The sequence below is a fragment of the Budorcas taxicolor genome, chromosome 18 (assembly GCF_023091745.1).
Source record: "Budorcas taxicolor isolate Tak-1 chromosome 18, Takin1.1, whole genome shotgun sequence".
Classification (NCBI taxonomy): Eukaryota; Metazoa; Chordata; class Mammalia; order Artiodactyla; family Bovidae; genus Budorcas; species Budorcas taxicolor.
In genome coordinates, this window is record NC_068927.1 from 50,957,756 (window position 1) to 50,977,963 (window position 20,208).

Consider the following 20,208-nt stretch of genomic DNA (forward strand, 5'->3'; position numbering starts at 1 on the left):
GTCACGTGACCATCCGCAGTCTCCCAGGCGCTTCCCCAGCCCAGCGCTAGCGAGGAGCGCGGCCAATGAGAAACGCAATTGCTTGGCCCCCGCGGGTCCGCAGTCCAGCCGGAGTGCGCCTGCGCGCGGCTGGTTGTTGGGGGGGCGCGCGGGGCTCCAGCCTGGAAGGTACCAGCGGGGCTGGGTCCCGGAGTGGGAAACGTGGAGTGCAGGTAATGTGCGATCTGGGGGCGCGGCGCCTCGGCTGCCTTTCTGTTGTCCTTCCTCTATAATGCATTTCTTCTTTCATATCGTCCTCTGTCCCTTTATATCTCCGTTCCTCCCGTTATGTTGCATCCTGCTTAAATCGTTATCACTGCCTTGTGTTTCCACCACTCTCCTAATGTCGCCATCAATCCCCTTAACAAGATCTCGTTCCAGTTCCATGGCCACCAAATGTCACTCCTATCGTGTCGCCTTCTCCTGTTGCCTACACATCTCGTTGCTGCTGCTCCTTTACAAAGTCCTTCTCATAAACCGTCATCACACCCCCGTGTCACCTTCGCACGCCTTCTGCCCCCTTCGTAAATCGCATTCACGCTTCCCTTCTGTCTTTCTCAGGCCTTGTGTCTTCGTCGCTCCCCGCTCACCTTTGCTTCTCCGACAGTCACTGTCCGTGCCTAATGCTTCCAGTGTTTTCCCATTAGGAGTTTTTTTTTTTTTTTTTGTCTTCATGTCTCTGTCATTTCCCCCGTGTCACCTCTCACATACCAGGTACTAGAGCCGGTTATTCTGGCTCCATCGCGAAACCTCTGGGTAACCTCGACCATCTCATCACACCTTTGCAAACTTAGCTGCCTCATTTGTAAAACCCACACAGGGACACCTATGTCAGGGATGAGAGTCAGGGTCCTGCGAGTTTATTCTGGTGACATGCCCAGCTCGATGTGGCTAATAACGATCAGTCATCTCACCCTCACCCTCAGCCAGTCACCTTCATCCCCTCCTCCTTGTCACTCTCCCCCTCCCCCCAGCTACCCTCATCATCCCTGGGGTGTCACACTCTCTCTATCCTGACAAGTTCGGCTGCAGCAGCCAACCCCTGCTGTCCCACGTCACGGTCTCCAAGCTGTCCTCCCCTCCGCCACGTCACCACACCTGGGAGGGTGGCCCATCAGCCATTAAGAACCTTGCTCATGTCAATATTAATCCATACCTCTTTACCTTGATGGACAGACTGATTTCCCACCCCCAAATTGAGAGCACTTAGCTCATAGCAGGGGTCGGGCAGGGCTTGGTGGGGGGAAGACTCTAGGTAGCTTAGACCCAACCGTCCCTTGACTCATAAAATCAGGGGTACAGAGAGAGGAGGCAGGTCTCACCACACCATCAAACCTCAGCAACCCTAAATCTTCAAGTGAAGAGGCGAATATCTTAGTCACTCAGCTTGCCTTAGCATGGCTGAGGAGGACAGTCATTACAGTGTGTGCCGGGGACTGGACCCCCCCCCCCCAGGTGCCAATCTTGGTTTAATTGTTTAGTACTTAAATAGCTGCATGAGCTTGGGCAGGTGGCTCAAGGTCCCAGTGCCTCAGTTACTACATCTGTAATATGGGAATGCAAATACAAGTTATTCATTCAATCGATATTTGTTAAGCGTGTTCTACATGCTGAAGACTGTACTAGGCATGGGGACACATGAGTGAACAAAACAGATTCCCTGGCCTCATGGAGTTTACATTCTGTTAATAGCAAGGGCCAGAGACAATACACAAATGGGTAAGTAGATGATATGATATATTGGGGGGATAGGGAATGCAGAGATTGTAGTTTTAAGTAGGGTGACCTGGTGACATTTGAACAAAGACTTGAAGAGGAGGAGAGAGTGACATGGCTCTCTGAAGGAAGAACAGCATTCTAGGCAGAAAGTAAAAGTGTTAGTCGCTCAGTCGTGTCCCACTCTGTGACCCCATGGACTGCAGCCAGCCAGGCGCCTCTGTCCATGGAATTCTCCAAGGAAGAATACAGGAGTGGGTAGCCATGCCCTTCTCCAGGGGCTCTTCCCAACCCAGGGATTGAACCCAGGTCTCCCACCTTGCAGGGAGATTCTTACTGCCTGAGACATTAGGGTAGCCCCATTCTAGGCAGATGGAACAGCACATGCAAAGGCCCTGAGGTAGGAGCCTGCACGGCATCGGTAAGGGGCGACGAGGACGCCGGTGAGGGAGGGGAGGGATGGGGGAGGAAGTCAGCGGGGTAATGGGGAAGGTCCCCTGGGGTCTCAAGGGCCGTGGAGAAGACTTTGGCTTTCCTCTGAGTGGGGCGGGTTTGGAAGAGAGGAGGGATGTGGTCTGATGTGACAAGAAGCCACAGCAGCAGCTGGGGAACTTCTACCAAGGATGGACTGGCAAGAGCAGCCTGGTTGGAAGAACACCTGAAGTCCTCTTTTAAAGCTGCACTCATATCCTTTATGCTTGGAGAAAGTTTCCAATGTCCTTCTCAAAGATTGAGGGGAGGGAGAAGGGGGTGTCGGTAGAGGTTTTGAGAGGCTGTTCGGGAGGGAGGGAGGAAACCACAGGTCTACAGATAACAGACAGCAGGAGAGGGGGCTGTCTATCGCCAGCACCTTAGGGAGCTTGGGCTCAAATCCTGGCTTCCTGGCTTTGTCCCTTTATGCCAATGGCTTAAACGCTCTAGGTCTTTCGTTCCCTTATCTGTTTGTTGTTGCTGAGCCCCTAAGTCGTGTCTGACTCTTTGCAGTCCCATGGACTGTAGCCCGCCAGGCTCCTCTGTCCATGGGATTCTCCAGGCAAGAATACTGGAGTGGGTTGTCATTTCCTACTCCAGGGGATCTTCCCAGCCTGGGGATGGAACTTGCGTCTCCTGTGTCTCCTACATTGGCAGGTGGATTCTTTACCACAGAGTCACCTGGGGGAAGTTAGGCTAAAACAAAACAAAACAAAAACACTGTTGTGAAAATTGAATATATAAAGTGTTTTGAGCAGTACCTGGTTCAATAAACATAAGGATCCCAACTCTCTCTCCCGTATCCTACCCTTCCACAGCCACAGACCTCCCGGAGGGTAGCAGGGAAAAGACATTCCACCTTATTTTGTGTTTGTGAGTTGGTTTAACAACACAGTGCCCTGGAACAGAACTGAGCTCTGGGATCAGATTCCCAGCTGACAAACCAACCCTGTGTGACCTGGGCAGTGATTTCCCTGAGCCCTGTCTCATCTGAAAAACAGGGATAATAATGCTTTTTCCCCCCAGATGTGGTTTTTTTTTTTTTTCATTTGTTTGATTTGGTGGGGAGGGTTTGGGGGCCACACAGCCTGTGGGATATTCGTTCCCCGACCAGGGACCGAACCTGTGCCTCCTGCGTTGGAAGTATGGCATCTCACCCATGGGAAGTCCCTGTTGTTTGTTTGAACGGCAGCATCAACCACTTTCACGGTGATGCCACGGCAGCCCTCCCTTGTTTTCTTTTTCTCCCAGGTACGTAGTGTACATTTCACTCATTGATCTATTGTCTCACTCCCTCAAAAGAATTTCTTCCTTCCTAGGGATTTTTTTTTTCTGTTTTTCTGTGCTGCATCTCCAATTTCTAGACAAGGCTTGTCAGCAGTAGTTGAATAAATGCTAGTTGAATGAATAGATGGATGAACTGGCCACTGAGCATCTGCCGTGTACTGTCCCTGTGCTGGGTGACGTGGGGAACACAGCAGTGACAGCCAGCCCGGCCCTCCCCTCATGGATTCTGGACCCATCATCAGGTAGTGACAGTCCAGTGTTCAGGGTCAGGTTGCGAGAAGCACAGGCAGAGGGGTACAGGCTAGGACTGATAAGCCTAGGGGACTGCCAGTCCCATGGAGGATGTCTGGACCAGCCAGGGAGTCAGGGAGGGCTTCCTGGAGGAGGTGGTACATAAGCTGATAGAAGTGAGCAACATGAAGAGAGAAAGGTATGCTAGGCAGGAGGGGCAGCTGTGGGCAGGTTTGGTGGTAAATGTGTGGTTTCAGTTCGAGGAACTGAAAGATATTAAATCTGACTGGGCCATGGAGAATGGTACAAGCGTAAGCCCAAAAGGTTATTAAGGAAAGGGCTCTGGGAGCCACAGTGTGAAGCTGAGACTTTATCCTGTGCACACTGGAGGGCCACAGAGTATTTGAGCAGGAGAGGGGCAAGTCAGACTCAGCTCAGAGGGGGAATTAGAAGTGTTTGAGTGGAGGCTGGGAGCCACAGGAGGTGGCTGGAATGGGGACCCAGATGAGAGGGGCCAGTTCATGGCCTTGGAGGGGAGGGGGAAGAGGGTGGGTGGGAGACACTCTTGGGAGGCCAAGTGGATAAGTTATGGGGGACCCAGGACTCGGGGGGCATCAGGGCTTTCTGGGGAAGGTGGAACACAGGCTGAGACCTGAAGGCTGGGTAGGACAGCTGTCCTGGGAATGGGGACCCAGGGGAGGGGCAGGTTTGGGAGAGATGCTAAGGACAATTGGAGACATGGGTATAAGGGGCTTAGGGACACCTGGGTGGAGGTATCTAGGAAGCCATGGGACTTGCAGAGCTGAAGTTGAGGGAGGAGATATGAGTCAGAGACAGCTTTGGAATCAGAGGAACTGAAACTGTCAGATGGGGAAGGTCCACAGGCACTGTCCCTGGAGAGCCCAAGAGGGCATCATAAGACAGTTGCACTTTGTCCCGAAGGCAGTGGGCAGCCACAGAGGGGGTTTGAGTAGGGATGGGACAGCTTTTGAGTTCCAGTTCCCAAGTATTTATTCACCATTCATGATGGGGGCAGGGGGTGGTTTCGTGTGTGCCCTTTTTTTTTTTTTCTAATGATTTGTTTTTAGACCAAGCATCTTCTGTCCCTGGAAGGGGCACCTTCTGGGGTCCTTTGAAATAAAGGATCTACTGCTAAAAAGAAAAACGTTTACAAAACCAGCGCTCTGTACTGTTTTCTATAGACTTGACCACAGACTATTGTGTGGTCGGTCCAAAGGGGTCTGCACAATCAAATGAAAATTGGCCCCTTTAAAACCAAGAAAGGTCTGTTTTGGACCATGCAGAAGGTTCCTAGGTTTGTAAATGTTTCCTAAGGTATGGCCTGTCCAGTGCTTCAGATATGCTTCAGCAGTTAAGTGGCCCACCCTGAATTTTACCCTCAGGCTGAAGCACCACTATCTGTACCTACCCTATTGCCCCAGGCTCAGAACGCAAGCTACTAATCATTGTGTAGGAACCCAGTGTCACTGAATCTTAAAGCGACATCTAACAAAGTCTTTTCTCCCTTCTACTGCTCTTTTCTTCTGTTTTCAGAAGAAAAACAAATAAATAAACATTTACAATGTGCTGGGCACTCAGTGGGCAGAGGAATAAATCAGACATAGTCTTAGCTTTTCAAGGGACACATATATAAGTTTATCTGTGATAAATAGTGTGTTCAGGGTACTAGGGGACACAACTCACCAGCCAGCTTGTATCTGTGTGCACTGACTGCTGGGGATGGGTTTCATTGACTCTGCCCAGCAAAAGTCATGTTGGTATATTAATCTCCCCAGTGTTCTGAAGAATGTAAGTGAGGCTCAGAAAAGGTAGTCTCTTCTCCAGGTAAAGCACAGAGCTGAGATATGAACCAAGGGCTTGGGGACTGTGAGGCCCACCCTCTTAAACCAGCCACCACTCCCCAGTTGTTTTTTTGACCGTGCCACGTGGTATATGGGACCTTAGTTCCCCAACTGGGGATCGAACCTGCACGCCATACAGTGGAAGCACAAAGTTTACTGAACTGCTAAGGAAGTCCCAATCCTCTTTTTATGAATGAGGCCAGCAGGGCTCGGAGAAATAAAGCCCTGTGCCCAATGTCACTGAGTATGAAAGTGACAGAGGGCTTCTGGCTGTCCAGTGGTTGAGATTCCACGCTCCCAAAGTAGGAGGGACCTGGATTCAAGACCTGGTCAGGGAACTAGATCCCACATGCCACAACTAAAGATCCCACGTGCTGCAACTACGACCTGATGCAGCCGTATATTTATTTACATATAAGAAAATTTCTTTAAAAAAAGTGACAGAGGTGGGATTTGAACCCTGGATTCATCAGTCTAAAACACTTCTATGGAAGGGGGATCAAGTCTCCCACCCTCACCAGGGTGGGGGTGTTCAGGGAACTGTGACCCAACACAGGCCCAGTGGGTTTTGCTTCCTCCTTGTGCCTGGGCTATGGTGTCACACCCAGGGTCAGGCAAGGCACACGCCAAGGGGACAGGGAGATACTCAATGGGCTGGTGAAACTGCACAGTTCAGTCCTAGAGGCTGGGACTCAAAACACAGCCAAAACCCAAACTGTGACTGAAACCCACTTTCTTTTCATCTAAACCACACACCTGGTCTCAGGATTTAATGAAGCTTAGGTTCTTTATCGGAGAAGGCAATGGCACCCCACTCCAGTACTCTTGCCTGGAAAATCGCATGGACGGAGGAGCCTAGTAGGCTGCAGTCCATGGGGTCGCTAAGAGTCGGACACGACTGAGCGACTTCACTGTGACTTTTCACTTTCATGCATTGGAGAAGGAAATGGCAACCCACTCCAGTGTTCTTGCCTAGAGAATCCCAGGGACGGGGGAGCCTGGTGGGCTGCCGTCAGTGGGGTCGCAAGAGTCGGACACGACTGAAGCGACTTAGCAGCAGCAGCAGCAGCAGGTTCTTTATGTCTCAGCACAGAATGAATTCAGTGAGGGACAAAGTGATAGGTGAAAAGTGGGTTTATTTAGAGAGAGACATTCCATAGACAGGATGTGGTTCATCTCAAGAAGCAAGAACGGCCCTGGGAGAAACCCTCCACAGAGTGTGGGCCATCTCAGAAGGCAAGAGTTCCTGAGATAGGGAGTGGTTAATTTTTATGGGCTGAGTAATTTCTTTTCTTCTTTGGCTGCACTGGGCAGCATGAAGAATCTTAGTTCCCCCATCAGGGATCAAACCCATGCCCCTGCAGTGGAAGTGCTGAGTCTTATAATCACTGGACCAGCAGGAAGTCCCTGGGCTGGGTAATTTCATAGGCTAATGAGTAGAAGGATTGTTCTAACTATCTTGGAGAAAGGGTGGTGAGATTTCCAGGAACTGGGCCACCACCCACTTTTGGGCCTTTAATGGCCAGCCTTGGAACGGTCACGGTGCCTCTGAGTGTGTCGTATGCTAATGTATATAATGAGACTCCAGGTCCACTGAATAAGGTCACGTTCACAAGTTCCAGGAGTGATGACCACATCCAATTTAATCAGTTTTGAGGCCACCATTCAACTCACTCACTCCCAAAGGAGATCATATTTCCTCCTCTGCCCAGAACCTACCCTTGGCCCCATTCTTGCTACAGTCAGGTAGCTCTGCATAATCCGGTCCTGTGACCTCTGATTCACCTCCTCTCCCTCCCCTCACTGCCATTCCACTAGAGATACATGCCGGCTTGTTCTTCTCTATCCCCACAGGCATACTCCTGCCTCAGGGCCTTTGCACTGGCTGTTCTCTGTGCTTAGAATACTGTTCTGTAGCTCTCTTCCTCCCCTCCTGAAGTTTTTTTCTCAGATATCCCCCTCTCTGTGCAGCCTTCCTTGTCCTCCTTATTTTCAAATGCAAGTAATCCCACCCTCACCCAACCCTGTCCCTCTTCCCTGAGTCTCTATAGCACATATTACCTTCTAACATATAATTTACTTTTTTTTTTTTGGTCTGTCTGCAAGTCTATTTTGTTCACAGTGATGTTCCCCAGTGCTTAAAACAATACCTGGTGCACAATAAAGGTGTGCGAAATTAATGAACAGCCTTGTGAAAAGTAGGCAGTATTGGTACTTGGCCCATTTTGCAGATGGGGACACTGAGGCACAGATGTGTTGTCAGTTCTCTGAAATCAAATAATCGCATACATACTGAGGTTCATATTAAGATCAGGCATCTGGCTCCGGATGCCACAAGTGTTAACTGCCTCACCAGTCTAATGCAACCTACACCACCTCTCCAATACTGGTTTTCTTTATAAGTACGCTAGGTTCGTTTGCTTTGATAAAAATATAGCAAGTCCAAATTCAACCCATCAGTAAAGACTTGTCATCATGGCACAATTTGAAAGCCAAAAGATTGCTAACAAACTGAATAAAACACGTCTTCAGTCGCTCAGTCACATAAGACTACCACCGCACTGACTGCAGCATGCCAGGCTTCCCTGTTCATCACCAACTCCCAGAACTTGCTCAAACTCATATCCCTTGAGTCTGTTTTCTTCCTGTTTTTGGTTTATCAGTGACCACCCCAGTTCCCCTGCCTCACCATGGTGTGCGCCATCCCTCACATCTTCCAGCCCTACCTTTCCCCAGTTTTGTTTCTGTTGATCTTAGCTTCCCTCCTGGAGAAGGGAATGGCAACCCACTCCGGTATTCTTGCCTGGAGAATCCCGTAACAGAGAAGCCTGGAGGGCTACAGTCAGTGGAGTCGCAAAGAGTCGGACACAAATGAGCAACTAATACTACTACTAGCTTCCCTAATTTCACCTCACCTGTTCCAACCACATAGTCTTAAATAAAGCATTTCTCACCAAGGCCTTTGCAACTAAATAAAAGGCAAACTTGTTTCCTGCGCCATGCCTCCCCTCCCCCACCCTTGCTCCCTGCGGTCAGCCTTATCGAAAACTGTTACCTTCTGCTTCTCTTGGTGACCTACGGAGATCAGATAAGCTTGATCTGTTGCTATTCCTTGCCGGATCCATCCCCTTTTTGGCTGGCTCCCTATGATGGGGTGGGGGTGGGGGAATACCTACTGCCTTTAACCAAACTGGGATCAGACGTTGAGGGGGAAGGGGTTTTCAAATTATCCTTTCAGATCTAGGCTGTATCTTGCGGTGAGTGGTGAACCAAACTCCCTTTTGGAATTTCCTTCTTTTTTTTTTTAAATCACATTAATGCGTGGAATGAATTTTTAAAAACGTGACAAAACCTGGGACGCGGCAACACCTGTGTTCGCTTTATAATTATTTTTTTAACCCGCACAGAGAAATTTTTCTCTTCTGTAAGTCGCTCATATTTCACGATTTTAAAAAAGAAAATAGGCGTAGGATAAAAAGCAATCCTGACGCACCCCCAAATCCTGTTGTCAAGGCAACCACTTCTGACGCTGTTGCTTCTTTCAATAATAACCCTTCTCTACCTTTGTGCACTTCCTGCCTGGGTAGGGGAAAGGGGGTCCTGCCCCTCTTTCATTGAGAGAGGTGGGCGGGAAAGGGGGAATCCCTCCAATTTATTATCTCTCCAGCTGTGGCCTTAAATTCTGCTTCGGAGATACGAGATGGTGGATGAGAAGCCCTCCTATTCCCTTCAGCTGGAGCCTGGATTTTTTTTTTTTTAACACCAAAACCATTTTGTATTGGGATATAGCCAATTAACAATGTTGGGGTAGTTTCAGATGAACAGGGAAGGGACTCGGTCACACATATACATGTATCCATTCCCCCCCCCCCAGCCCCCCGCCACACACACACTGGTAAGAAACATTTTTAAAATCCCTATCAAAATATCAGTTGGCCTTTTTAAAAAATCAAATAGAGACTGCAATACAGACTACAACAGAAAACCCACCATCCCCTTATCGCACACCCCGCTCTCTTCCCCTCCCGTAACGTGGGCTGCGTCTTTTGATTTTATGGCCACATCCGTAAATCATGTTGTTCAGCCTTGATCGTTCCATTTTATTTTATAATTTTAAAAATCATTAGTCTTGTTTATGTATTTATTTTTGACTAGGTAATACGTGCCCATGGTACAAATATTCACAGGGTTTATAGCCGAGAAAAGATGGGAGGGGGGTCTCTTTTTTCTCTTTACCTGAGTCCTCCCTAACCCATAATGGGGGGGCTCTAGGATGGAGCGTAGCAAAGCCATCGCTCAGACCTGTGCTCTTTCTCCACCCCCGCCAGGTTGGCTAGACCGTGTCTGGGGGGGCCGGCCCCCCCTCTCCTTGCGGTGAGCCCGGACCGGCGCGCTCACTGCGCAGACTCCCCGCTGCAGAGGGCGGAGCCCCCTTGGGCCCCGCCCCCTCCTCCCTCCCGCCCCTGCTCAGCCTGTTGGGGCAGAAGCTGGGGCCCCGTGGAGGTAGCAGCAGCTGTCTGCCGAGTAAGGCCGAGGCCTCTCTGGGGTACGGTAGGGGCGGATGATTGGGGGGATGGGATGGGAGCTGACAGGGAGGCCCCGATGGTCTTGGGCTCCTGGCCTGAGCTGTCTAGTGGTTACCTGAGTGTGAGGTTAAAGGAGCTACCTGGAAAATGACTTCAGGGTAAATCCCAAGGCTGGGAAAAGCCAGGAACAAAAATATTTAGGGCTCCGCTGACCCAGTCCGGAGCTGTCATTTTGGGAATGTGTAGGATAGGGCTCAGAGAAGGGAAGGTGCTAAATGGGGAGCAGGGCCAGTGCTGATGACAGGCAGGGTGGGCGCTCAGGGGGGCATGGTGGGCACTAGAGCAAGCAAGGAGGGCACCCCAGAGGGACAGGAGGAAGGCAGAGGGTTTGGACTTTGAGGGATTTCGAAATCCCTACTGACCAGCAGTCAGCTTCCTCCTTTAGGGGTGGCGGGCGCAGTGCCAGTAGCCCCCGTGACAAGGCGACCCAGTGAGTCCCGTGAGCCCGAGGCTGATCCGTTTTCTTTGATGTCCCCTAAAAGCCTAGAACACCCAACAGAGTCCCAGCTTCTGATCCCCGCAGTTTGGAGACCCTGACACACCCACTTTTGCACCTGGGACCTGCATAACCCCTGACTGCCAGCGCGATGAAGCCTAAACTGATGTACCAGGAGGTAGGTGGATGGAGGACCCGGGGAGGAGGGGCCGGATCAGGAGAGGGTGGGGGCCCTGCTGAGCTGACCTGTCACCACCACCCCCATCCTTGTGCCCCAGCTGAAGGTGCCTGCTGAGGAACCTGCCAACGAACTGCCCATGAATGAGATCGAGGCATGGAAAGCTGCAGAAAAGGTAGGTGCCCCTCGCCACCCTCAGTCTGTCTCTGGAGGCTGTGGGCTGGGCTGCTTTCCTTGGGCTGACTGCTCGCCTCCTCCTCCCCCGCAGAAAGCTCGTTGGGTCCTTCTGGTCCTTATCCTGGCGGTTGTGGGCTTCGGTGCCCTGATGACTCAGCTGTTTCTATGGGAATACGGCGACTTGCATCTCTTTGGGCCCAATCAGCGCCCAGCCCCCTGCTATGACCCTTGCGAGTAAGTGGAGGGGGCGTGGGGGCCTGGGATGATGGGGGGAGGGGCCCTACCAGGCCAGGGGCACTTCAACATGCACTACGCAGGGCCTGCACCCAGTGGTCGAGACAGAATAAGGGGGTGGCAGAGACTCCCAAGTGGACCGTCACAGTTCTCTCTGTGCCCACCCGCTTCACCCACACTATTGCCATGGCAACCACAGCATCATCTTCTATGCCTCTGTGAACAGACAGGCACACATAGACACACATGGCATCTTCCATCCACATCCATGGACAGACACACTTACACACACACACACATATACAACCTTCCACAAATCTAGAGACAAATGAAGACACACAGAGAATCACGAGTACAGACACACACAAATACATATAGTCTTCCATCCTCCGTGGGCAGACAAGTGAGCACTCACAGTCTAGCCCAGCATAGCTGATTCTGCCTCCCTCCCTCCCCATCTCCCCACCCAGAGCAGTGCTGGTGGAGAGCATTCCTGAGGGCCTGGACTTCCCCAATGCCTCCACGAGCAACCCCTCCACCAGCCAGGCCTGGCTGGGCCTGCTCGCTGGTGCCCACAGCAGCCTGGACATTGCCTCCTTCTATTGGACTCTCACCAACAATGACACCCACACTCAGGAAGCCTCTGCTCAGCAGGTACCTGGCAACCTGGGCCCTGGCTGGCAGCAGGGGTGGTGGGAGGCATCAGAGGCAGGGAGATGAAAGGGGTTTCCCTCCAGCCCAGGAGACAGACTGGCATGTCTCATGTAGTGGGTTGGACAAAAGCGTTTGGAAGCAACTGTCTTCACATGGCCCGCTGGACTGGGGGCGTTTTGTCACGGTCATCTGGAGGCCTCTGAATGTCAGGGCATGGGTTCGGTTACGAGGGATTAGGCTAGCAGATATGCTCACCCACAAGCTGCCCTGAGCCTGTCACACAAAGAAATGGAAACATGGAATGAGTAGTAGCCCAGCCTCAAGCCAGGCTTCTGCTTCCCAGCTCTGTGACCTCAGGCAGGTCACCTCATCTTGCAGTCTTCTTTTTCTTCATCTGTAGAATGGGGCCGTTATCTAATGTTCACCTCTTGTGAAGATGAAACAGGCTGATCCCAGCCAATGACAGCAGTGCCTGACAAGAGTCAACCTTTTATAAGCATTTACTATGAGAGCCTTGTTAGGGTCTGCAGACAAACTTAAAAAGCATAAAACTTCAAGATTTGAAAAGGAACAGCCTAGGTAGCTAAGCCCTTCTTTGAAAGACGTAGTGAATTTGTCCCTCTTATTCCTTTTCCCTGCTGCCACTCTTTGTCAGAGGTAGACTTTAAATGTATTAAAATTGTGGGGATCATTAAACAGTGCCTGGAAAAAAATGCACAACAGTTAGAAATTATACGAGCTGGAAATTCCCTGGTAGTCCAGTGGTTAGGGCTCCGAGCGTTCACTGCCAAGGGTTCGATCCCTGATCAGGGAACTAAGATCCTTCAAGCCTGAGTTCGGGTGTAAAGGGGCTTAGAAGGGTCCTGGCTCACAGTAGAAACAAGGGAATCATTGGCTGTTACTGTTATTGGCATCATCAAGCCTTACCCAGGTCTTCCCAGACCCCCAAGTCTGCTCTGTGCCTTTAACATCCTTCAAGGTGCCTAGAGACCCCTGCTGTGTCAGGCATGGATAACCACCAGGTCAATGGCTTGGGAAGGACCTGTGAAGGGCAGGAGTGGCAGGGAGGCCCTAACAGGGCTCAGAGCAGCCAGGTATTAAAATAAAGACACTTCCCTGTTGGTCCAGTGGTTAAGAGTCTGTGTTCTGAATATAGGGGGCATGGGTTTGATCCCTCGTTGGGGAACTAAGATCCCTCATGCCGCACAGCACAGCCAAAACAATAAATAAAACAGATAAAGTAAGGTTTTAACTTCTTAACCTGTAAAGCCTTTCCTAACTGTATTAATGTAAAGCCTGATCAGATCTAGAAGCATAATCTCAAAACAACTCCGTGGGGTGCTCTGTGGGGCTCGAGAGCCAGCTGATCCATCCCCTCAGAAGCTGTCTCCTCCCTCCAGGGCGAGGAGGTCCTCCGGCAGCTGCAGACTCTGGCACCCCGAGGTGTGAAGGTCCGCATTGCTGTGAGCAAGCCCAATGGGCCCCAGCCCCAGGCAGACCTGCAGGCCCTGCTACAAAGCGGTGAGCTAGGGGGCCACTGGGGGTGGGCTGGGTCTGGGGCTCCCCAAGCCAGCTCCTGACCTCCACTCCTGTCGGTCCAGGTGCCCAGGTCCGCATGGTGGACATGCAGAAGCTGACCCATGGCGTCCTGCACACCAAGTTCTGGGTGGTGGACCAGACCCACTTCTACCTCGGCAGTGCCAACATGGATTGGCGCTCCCTGACCCAGGTCTGCCTGTGCCCTGCACACCGCCCTTCTAGGTTGCTCCCTGCCTCACGGGGCTCCCAGCCTCCAACCGAACCCCACCTCCTCCTACCAGACCTCCTAAAGCATCCCCCAATCTAGCCCTCCACCACCCTCCCCTTGCTCATGGAAGCCCCTCTGATCCCTGATGGCACCTGCCAGCCCCTTTATACAGTATCCAAGGCCCTGTCCACCCACTTGACCTTCACTACTCACTTCCTGAGAGCCTGCTCTAAGCCCAGCCCTGTTCTGATGCTGAGAACGTGATGGCAACAGATAGACCTCTTGGAACTCATGGTCCAGGGCGGAGATGGGACTGTCACCAGGCAGTGTCAACCCAAAAGCGTCAAGGCTGAGATGGGAGATGGGGAGAAGCACAAGTAGAGGGTCAGGATGGGGGACCCAACCTGGAGTATCAAGGAAAATCTCCCAAAGGAGGTGACAGTTAATCTGCTACCTGGAGGAGCTGCAGGAATGAGCATGAGATGGGAAAGGGGTACAGCTGAGGCAGTGACCATGTCTTCAACAAATGGATATTGTGCAAGCCCCTAATTGGGCTTCCCTGGTAGCTCAGCTGGTAAAGAATTTGCCTGCAAAATTGAACCAGGAGACCCCGGTTCAATTCCTGGGTCACGAAGATCCCCTGGAGAAGGGATAAGCTCCCCACTCCAGTATTCCTGGGCTTCCCTGGTGGCTCACTAAGTAAAGAATCTGCAATGCAGGAGACCTGAGTTCGATTCCTGTGTTGGGAAGGTCCCCTGGTGGAGGGCATGGCAACCCACTGCAGTATTCTTGCCTGGAGAGTCCCCATGGACAGAAGAGCCGAGCCTGGCGGGCTACAGTCCATGGGGTTGCAAAGAGTCAGATACAACTGAGTGACTAAGCAGAAGCCCCTAATCCCACCGACTTTTGCAGGAAAACAGAAAATAAAGCCATGGCTGAGACATCCCTGGTGCCGGTCCTCCCAGTCCAATGGGGAGACAGGTTTGTCACCAGGGAAAGTGATGAGGGAGGCCCAAGGGACCTGGAGAGCCGAAGGAGTGCCTGACACAGGGTGGGCAGTCAAGGCAGGATTCCTGGAGGAGGAAACCCTCAGTGGAGACCTAAGACTGAGCAGGAACTCAGTAGAAGGTAGAAGCCGCAAAGGTCCAGGAAACCAGGAGCTTCGGAATAACTGACTTTCACCAAAAATTCAGATTTTAGTCTTGAGTCAAGATCATGTCCATCTCAGGGCTTTAGCTGGGGGAAGGAGGAAGGGGGTTTAAGGGGCAGAAAGAAGGAAGTAGGGGCAGAAAGAGGGGGAGACAGAAGGGCAAGGGGCTGGAAGAGGGACTTGGTGGAGGCAGGAGGAGGGGCTGCAGGTGTCCATGTCACCTGCTGGCACCAGACCACCACCCTGGGGCTCAGCACTGTGCTCCCGCAGGTCAAGGAGCTGGGTGTGGTCATGTACAACTGCAGCTGCCTAGCTCGAGACCTGACCAAGATCTTCGAGGCCTACTGGTTCCTGGGCCAGGCGGGCAGCTCCATCCCGTCAACCTGGCCCCGGCCTTATGACACCCGCTACAATCAAGAGACTCCAATGGAAATCTGCCTCAATGGAACCCCTGCTCTGGCCTACCTAGCGGTGAGTCCAAGGGAAGAGGGGCCTGCCACATGCCCTCACTGGGCCTCCTCCATCTAGCCCTGCCCAATGATTTGATGGGGATGAGGGAGTCCTGACTACTAGCTGTCACTTCTGCTCACTCGGGCCTGGGCTATGTCCCAACCTCCCTAGGCTTTGGTTTCATCTAGAAATCTTATGATTGCATCGTAATATTTGCAATCTCTTAGGGCTAATGAGGCAGCACAGCTGGGTTCATTCAGGCCAATCCCTGGTTGAACTGTCCACTATGGCCGAATGTCACATTTTTAATCAATGAAGATGCTGCTGCTGCTGCTGCTGCTGCTGCTAAATCACTTCAGTCGTGTCCGACTCTGTATGACGCCATAGACGGCAGCCCACCAGGCTCCCCTGTCCCTGGGATTCTCCAGGCAAGAACACTGGAGTGGGTTGCCATTTCCTTCTCCAATGCATCAAAGTGAAAAGTGAAAGTGAAGTCGCTCAGTCGAGTCCGACTCTTTGCAACCCCATGGACTGCAGCCTACCAAGCTCCTCCATCCATGGGATTTTCCAGGCAAGCAATTAAGATGAAATGCTGTTAAAAACTCAGTTCTTCAGTCACCCTAGCCCCCTTTCAAAGGCTTAGCAGCCACACCTAGCAAGTGGTTGCCATATTGAACAGTGTAGATACAGAACATTTTCATCACTGTGGAATGTTCTGTTGGACTGCACCCACTCTGGACAAGGCACTGCTGTTTTCAGCTGTTGATGTTTTCACTAGTTGGGGTGGCCAACCTGGGACCCCCCAAGCAAGTCACCTGGCCAGGCCCAGCATCATCATGAAGGGCCACCCTAAGGCATGGATGGAGGGACATAATTCATTGGGGTCCTTTACTCCAGTGATCTCCCACTGGGGAGTAAAGTTTCCCTCATCACCGGTTCCCCTTTCAGAGCTTAAGTTTGCTCACCTATTGGGAGGGTAGAGGGGGCTGGGTGAAGCTCCTGGGGTCGGGGGGCACATGAGGAGTGCCATGGCGGTGGGCTGTGAGCCAGTCAGTGACGTAAGTGATTAGAGGGCTTCCCCGGTGGCTCAGAGGGTAAAGAATTCACCTGCCAGTGCAGGAGATTCAGTTTCCATCCCTGGGTCGGGAAGATCCCCTGGAGGAGGGCATGGCAACCCATTCCAGTATTTTTGCCTGGAGAATCTCCATGGACAGAAGAGCCTGGCGGGCTACAGTCCATGGGATCAAAAACAGAGTTGGACATGACTTAGCAGCTAAACAGCCACAGCAGCAGCAGCAGCAGAAGAAAAAAACTGGTACAACAGTGTAAAGCAACTATATGCTAATAAAAAAATTTTTTTAAGAGATTAAAGCAGAGGTCCTCAAGCCTGAGCATGCAGTAGAATTACCAGAAGGGCTTGTTAAAACCAGATCCTTGGGCTCCATCACAACACCTTGATGCTGTGTGCCCTGTGCAGTGAGGCCCAGGAATCTGCATTTCTAACAAGTTCCCAGGTGATGCTGCTGCTGCCTGACCAGGCACCTCATGTCCAGAACCACTGGGTTAGAGCTTAAGTTCTAGAACCAGACCACCTAGGTTCAAACCCTGGCTCCGTTCCTCAGCTCTGTGACCTTAGGCAAATCACTTATCCTCTCTGAGCCCCCGTTTGCTGACCTATGAGCTAGTCCATGGTCATTATCTCTCCCCTTCACGGAGGCTGAGCATTCAGTGAGATACGCAGGGACCTAAGTCCTGATGGGCTGTCTGCAGCTGGGGTCCACTGTGAAGGATGTGTCTAGACTGTCCCCTTGTCCCCCCAGAGTGCACCCCCACCGCTGTGTCCGAGTGGCCGCACCCCAGACTTGAAGGCCCTGCTCAACGTGGTGGACAATGCCCGGAGTTTCATCTACATCGCGGTCATGAACTACCTGCCCACCATGGAGTTCTCCCACCCACGCCGGTATTGCTGGGCACGTGGACAGGGCTCGGGGCTGGAAGCCACGCGAGTGGAAGAGGAGACAGGAGAGGGAGTGAGGGGGCCCAGGAAGCAGGCAGGGGACAGAGGGAGGGGACACCACAGGGCGAGACAGAGGTGGCAGGGAGAGTGGCTCTGGGTGCTTGAGACAAGGGGAAGGGGGTAGAGGAAAGGCTGTGAATATTGGGAAAGGGGTATGATGATGGGGGGCTGGAGGCTTGAGGCAGAGGATGCGGGGTTTCTGGGCGTAGGGAGCAGGGAGTGTGGGCGGGATATGGGGTGAGGGGCTCGAGAGGTGGGACTGAGTGTATTCAGGTTTGGGGTGGCATGGTTGGGGTTTGAGATCTGGGATAGGAAGGGGGGTTGATTGGGTCTGAGGGTTCAGAGCAGGTAGTCTGGGGGCAGCAGACAAGACGATGAGTGGTTTGGGTAGGGGTGGGCAGGAGCAGGAACCAGGGATGGGGTGGTCTTTGGAAGTGGGGGTTCTCCGAAGCTGCAGTGGGACCCAGGCCCAGCACCCTAAAGCTGAGGGGAGACCTCCCTCCGTACCCTGCACTCCCTGCCCCCAGGTTCTGGCCTGCCATCGACGATGGGCTGCGGCGGGCTGCCTATGAGCGGGGCGTCAAGGTACGCCTGCTGATCAGCTGCTGGGGACACTCTGACCCCTCGATGCGGGCCTTCCTGCTCTCCCTGGCTGCCCTGCGTGACAACCACACCCACTCCGACATCCAGGTGGTAAGCACCTGCCCAGACCCGCCCCTCAACCCCTGTGCAGAGCAGTGCGGGGACACAGCTCCTGTGGAGCTCACCTGTCATCTGACAGAGATGACGCAGAGCGGGCTGTGCCCTGATTGGGGCGAAGGAGGGGTGACCACAGGTCAGGGTTGGAATCAAGGGCGTGGGTAGAGGGGTCAGGGCCAGGAAGGGGGAGCCCCGAGGAAGCTCCTGCTGCAGCCTGAAGGGTCACAGAAGACTTTCAGGAAAGGGGGACATCTGAGGTAAGACCTCAGGGACAATGGTGAAGAATCTGCCTGCAGTGCAGGAGACCCAGATTCGATCCCTAGGTCGGAAAGATTCCCCTGGAGGAGGAAATGGCAACCCACTCCAGTATTCTTGCCTGGAATATTCCATGGACAGAGGAGCCTGGTGGGCAACGGTTCATGGGGTCTCAAAGAATCACACATGACTGAGTGACTAACACTTTTAACCCTAGAGGGAACAGGTGGCATGTGAGCCAGTCTTTACGGAGGATCCACTCCTCTGAAGGGCTTCGCACACTGTGCTAGTGGTAAAGAACCTGCCTGCCAAGGCAGGAGACATGAGAGAGACAGGTTCGATCTCTGGGTCGGGAAAATGCCCTGGAGGAGGGCGTGGCAACCTACTCTAGTCTTCTTGCCTAGAGAATCCCAAGGACAGAGGAGCCTGGCGGGCTATGGTCCATAGGGTTGCAAAGAGTTGGACACGACTGAAGCAACTTTGCACGCACACGTGCACTTCTCTGGGCCCTGTTCTGATCCCCAGGGCCCGAAGGGAAGCAGCTGAGCCCCCAGTCTCGAAGACCTGGTTCCACTCCCCATCCCCAACCCAAGGGCTTCTCTGTCCTCACCCTGCATCTCCCCACCCCTCTCAGAAACTCTTTGTGGTCCCTGCGGACGACGCCCAGGCCCGAATCCCTTATGCCCGCGTCAACCATAACAAGTACATGGTGACTGAACGGGCCACCTACATCGGTGAGTGTTCCAGGAGCACCATGATCGGGGGGCAGGGGGTTGGGTGGGCGATGGAAGGGGGTCCAGGTGGTGCCATGGGCCCTGACTCTCTGGACCCCCAACTCCCCATAGGAACCTCCAACTGGTCTGGCAGCTACTTCACCGAGACGGCAGGCACCTCGCTGCTGGTGACACAGAACGGGCGGGGTGGCCTGCGGAGCCAGCTGGAGGCTGTGTTCCTGAGGGACTGGGACTCCCCTTACAGCCATGACCTTGACGCTGCCGCCGACAGCGTGGGCAACGCCTGTCGCCTGCTCTGAGGCCCGGTCCGATGGCCAGGCCAGGCCTGCAAGGCCCCTGCAGGCCCAGGTGTTCCAGGTCTCCATCCCCTGTCCCCATGCCCTCTGCTTCTGTCTGACCCGTTGTGACTCCAGCAGGCTCCCCCTTCGCAACCACCCCCACCCCAGCCTCCCATCTCTACCTCCGCCCCCACTGGCCTGATGCTGTGGCCCCAGAGGACCCAGCCGAGCTGCGGGCGGGCTCAGTCCCCAGAAGGGGAAGTGGGGGTGCATGCTGGGCCTAGCCTCCCTGGCCCACCCCACTTCCCAGGGGCCCAAGGTCATAATAAGAAGTAAATAACTTGTCTGTACAGCCTGTGCCTGACTGAGTGGTGTGAGGTGGGGTGTTGGGTAGGGGACAGCTGGCATGAGCCTCTGGGGGGGACATTTTTGTGGGTACTGGGCCCTCAGCATGTGACCAGTGTGGTTTGGTGTGCACTGGACTCTCAGCACCTGTCTGGTGTGTGCTGAGCCCTCAGTGGGTGACCAGCATGGGCCAGCGTGTGCTGAACGCTCGGTGTACGATGCACGCTAGCTGGTGTGTGCTGAGCATGGGTGTGTGACCTCGTGGGTGGACATGAACTGAGCCTCCCGGAGCCAGCATGGGGCCACATGCGCTGCACACTCAGCGTGACCCGAGCCACAGGAGCACGCGCTAAGCCACTGCCCTGTCCCTGAGGGTGGACTCGCACGTCTGGACACTGGCGTGGGTACTGAGCGTGAACTTAACATTTCGCATGTCCTGAGCATGGATACGTGCATGCCAAGCCTGTCACCTGTGGCAAGGACAGGTCAACAAACAATGAGAACTGGGCATCTGGCCAGCTCAGATGGCCTACTGAACGCTGAGCATGTTCTGATGGTGAATTCTTGCATGCCAGGCACCAAGAGTGTGCAAGGGAGGGGCAGTGTGCTGAGTGCAGGCTCCAGCCTGAGCCTGTGGTAGACTGGGTGCAGCACTGGAGAGC

At 53.2% G+C, this 20,208-nt stretch overlaps 1 protein-coding gene across 5 annotated transcripts; it reads left to right on the forward strand.

Annotated features, from left to right (window-relative positions):
- Positions 1–47: 47 nt before the first annotated feature.
- Positions 48–19,551, forward strand: PLD3 (phospholipase D family member 3). 5 transcript variants are annotated; one of them, XM_052655372.1, is made up of 13 exons: positions 48–212; positions 3,341–3,477; positions 10,675–10,806; positions 10,907–10,981; positions 11,075–11,217; positions 11,688–11,871; positions 13,272–13,392; positions 13,473–13,600; positions 15,039–15,239; positions 17,039–17,178; positions 17,763–17,928; positions 18,824–18,923; positions 19,035–19,551. In XM_052655372.1, the coding sequence occupies exons 3-13, from the start codon at positions 10,780–10,782 to the stop codon at positions 19,220–19,222; spliced, it is 1,473 nt and encodes a 490-aa protein (XP_052511332.1). In that variant the 5' UTR covers positions 48–212; positions 3,341–3,477; positions 10,675–10,779; the 3' UTR covers positions 19,223–19,551. The 5 variants fall into 5 exon arrangements, with proteins under 5 accessions (XP_052511332.1, XP_052511328.1, XP_052511329.1 ...); XM_052655368.1 differs by lacking the exon at positions 3,341–3,477 and adding an exon at positions 9,935–10,152; XM_052655369.1 differs by lacking the exon at positions 3,341–3,477 and adding an exon at positions 9,935–10,130.
- Positions 19,552–20,208: the final 657 nt, after the last annotated feature.

Excerpts from the sequence above, each read along its gene's own strand:
- PLD3 (XM_052655372.1), top strand. The coding sequence starts at position 10,780 with ATGAAGCCTAAACTGATGTACCAGGAG. Across the intron at positions 11,218-11,687 it reads CCCTGCTATGACCCTTGCGA|AGCAGTGCTGGTGGAGAGCA; the intron begins GTAAGTGGAGGG and ends CTCCCCACCCAG. Across the intron at positions 11,872-13,271 it reads AGGAAGCCTCTGCTCAGCAG|GGCGAGGAGGTCCTCCGGCA; the intron begins GTACCTGGCAAC and ends TCCTCCCTCCAG.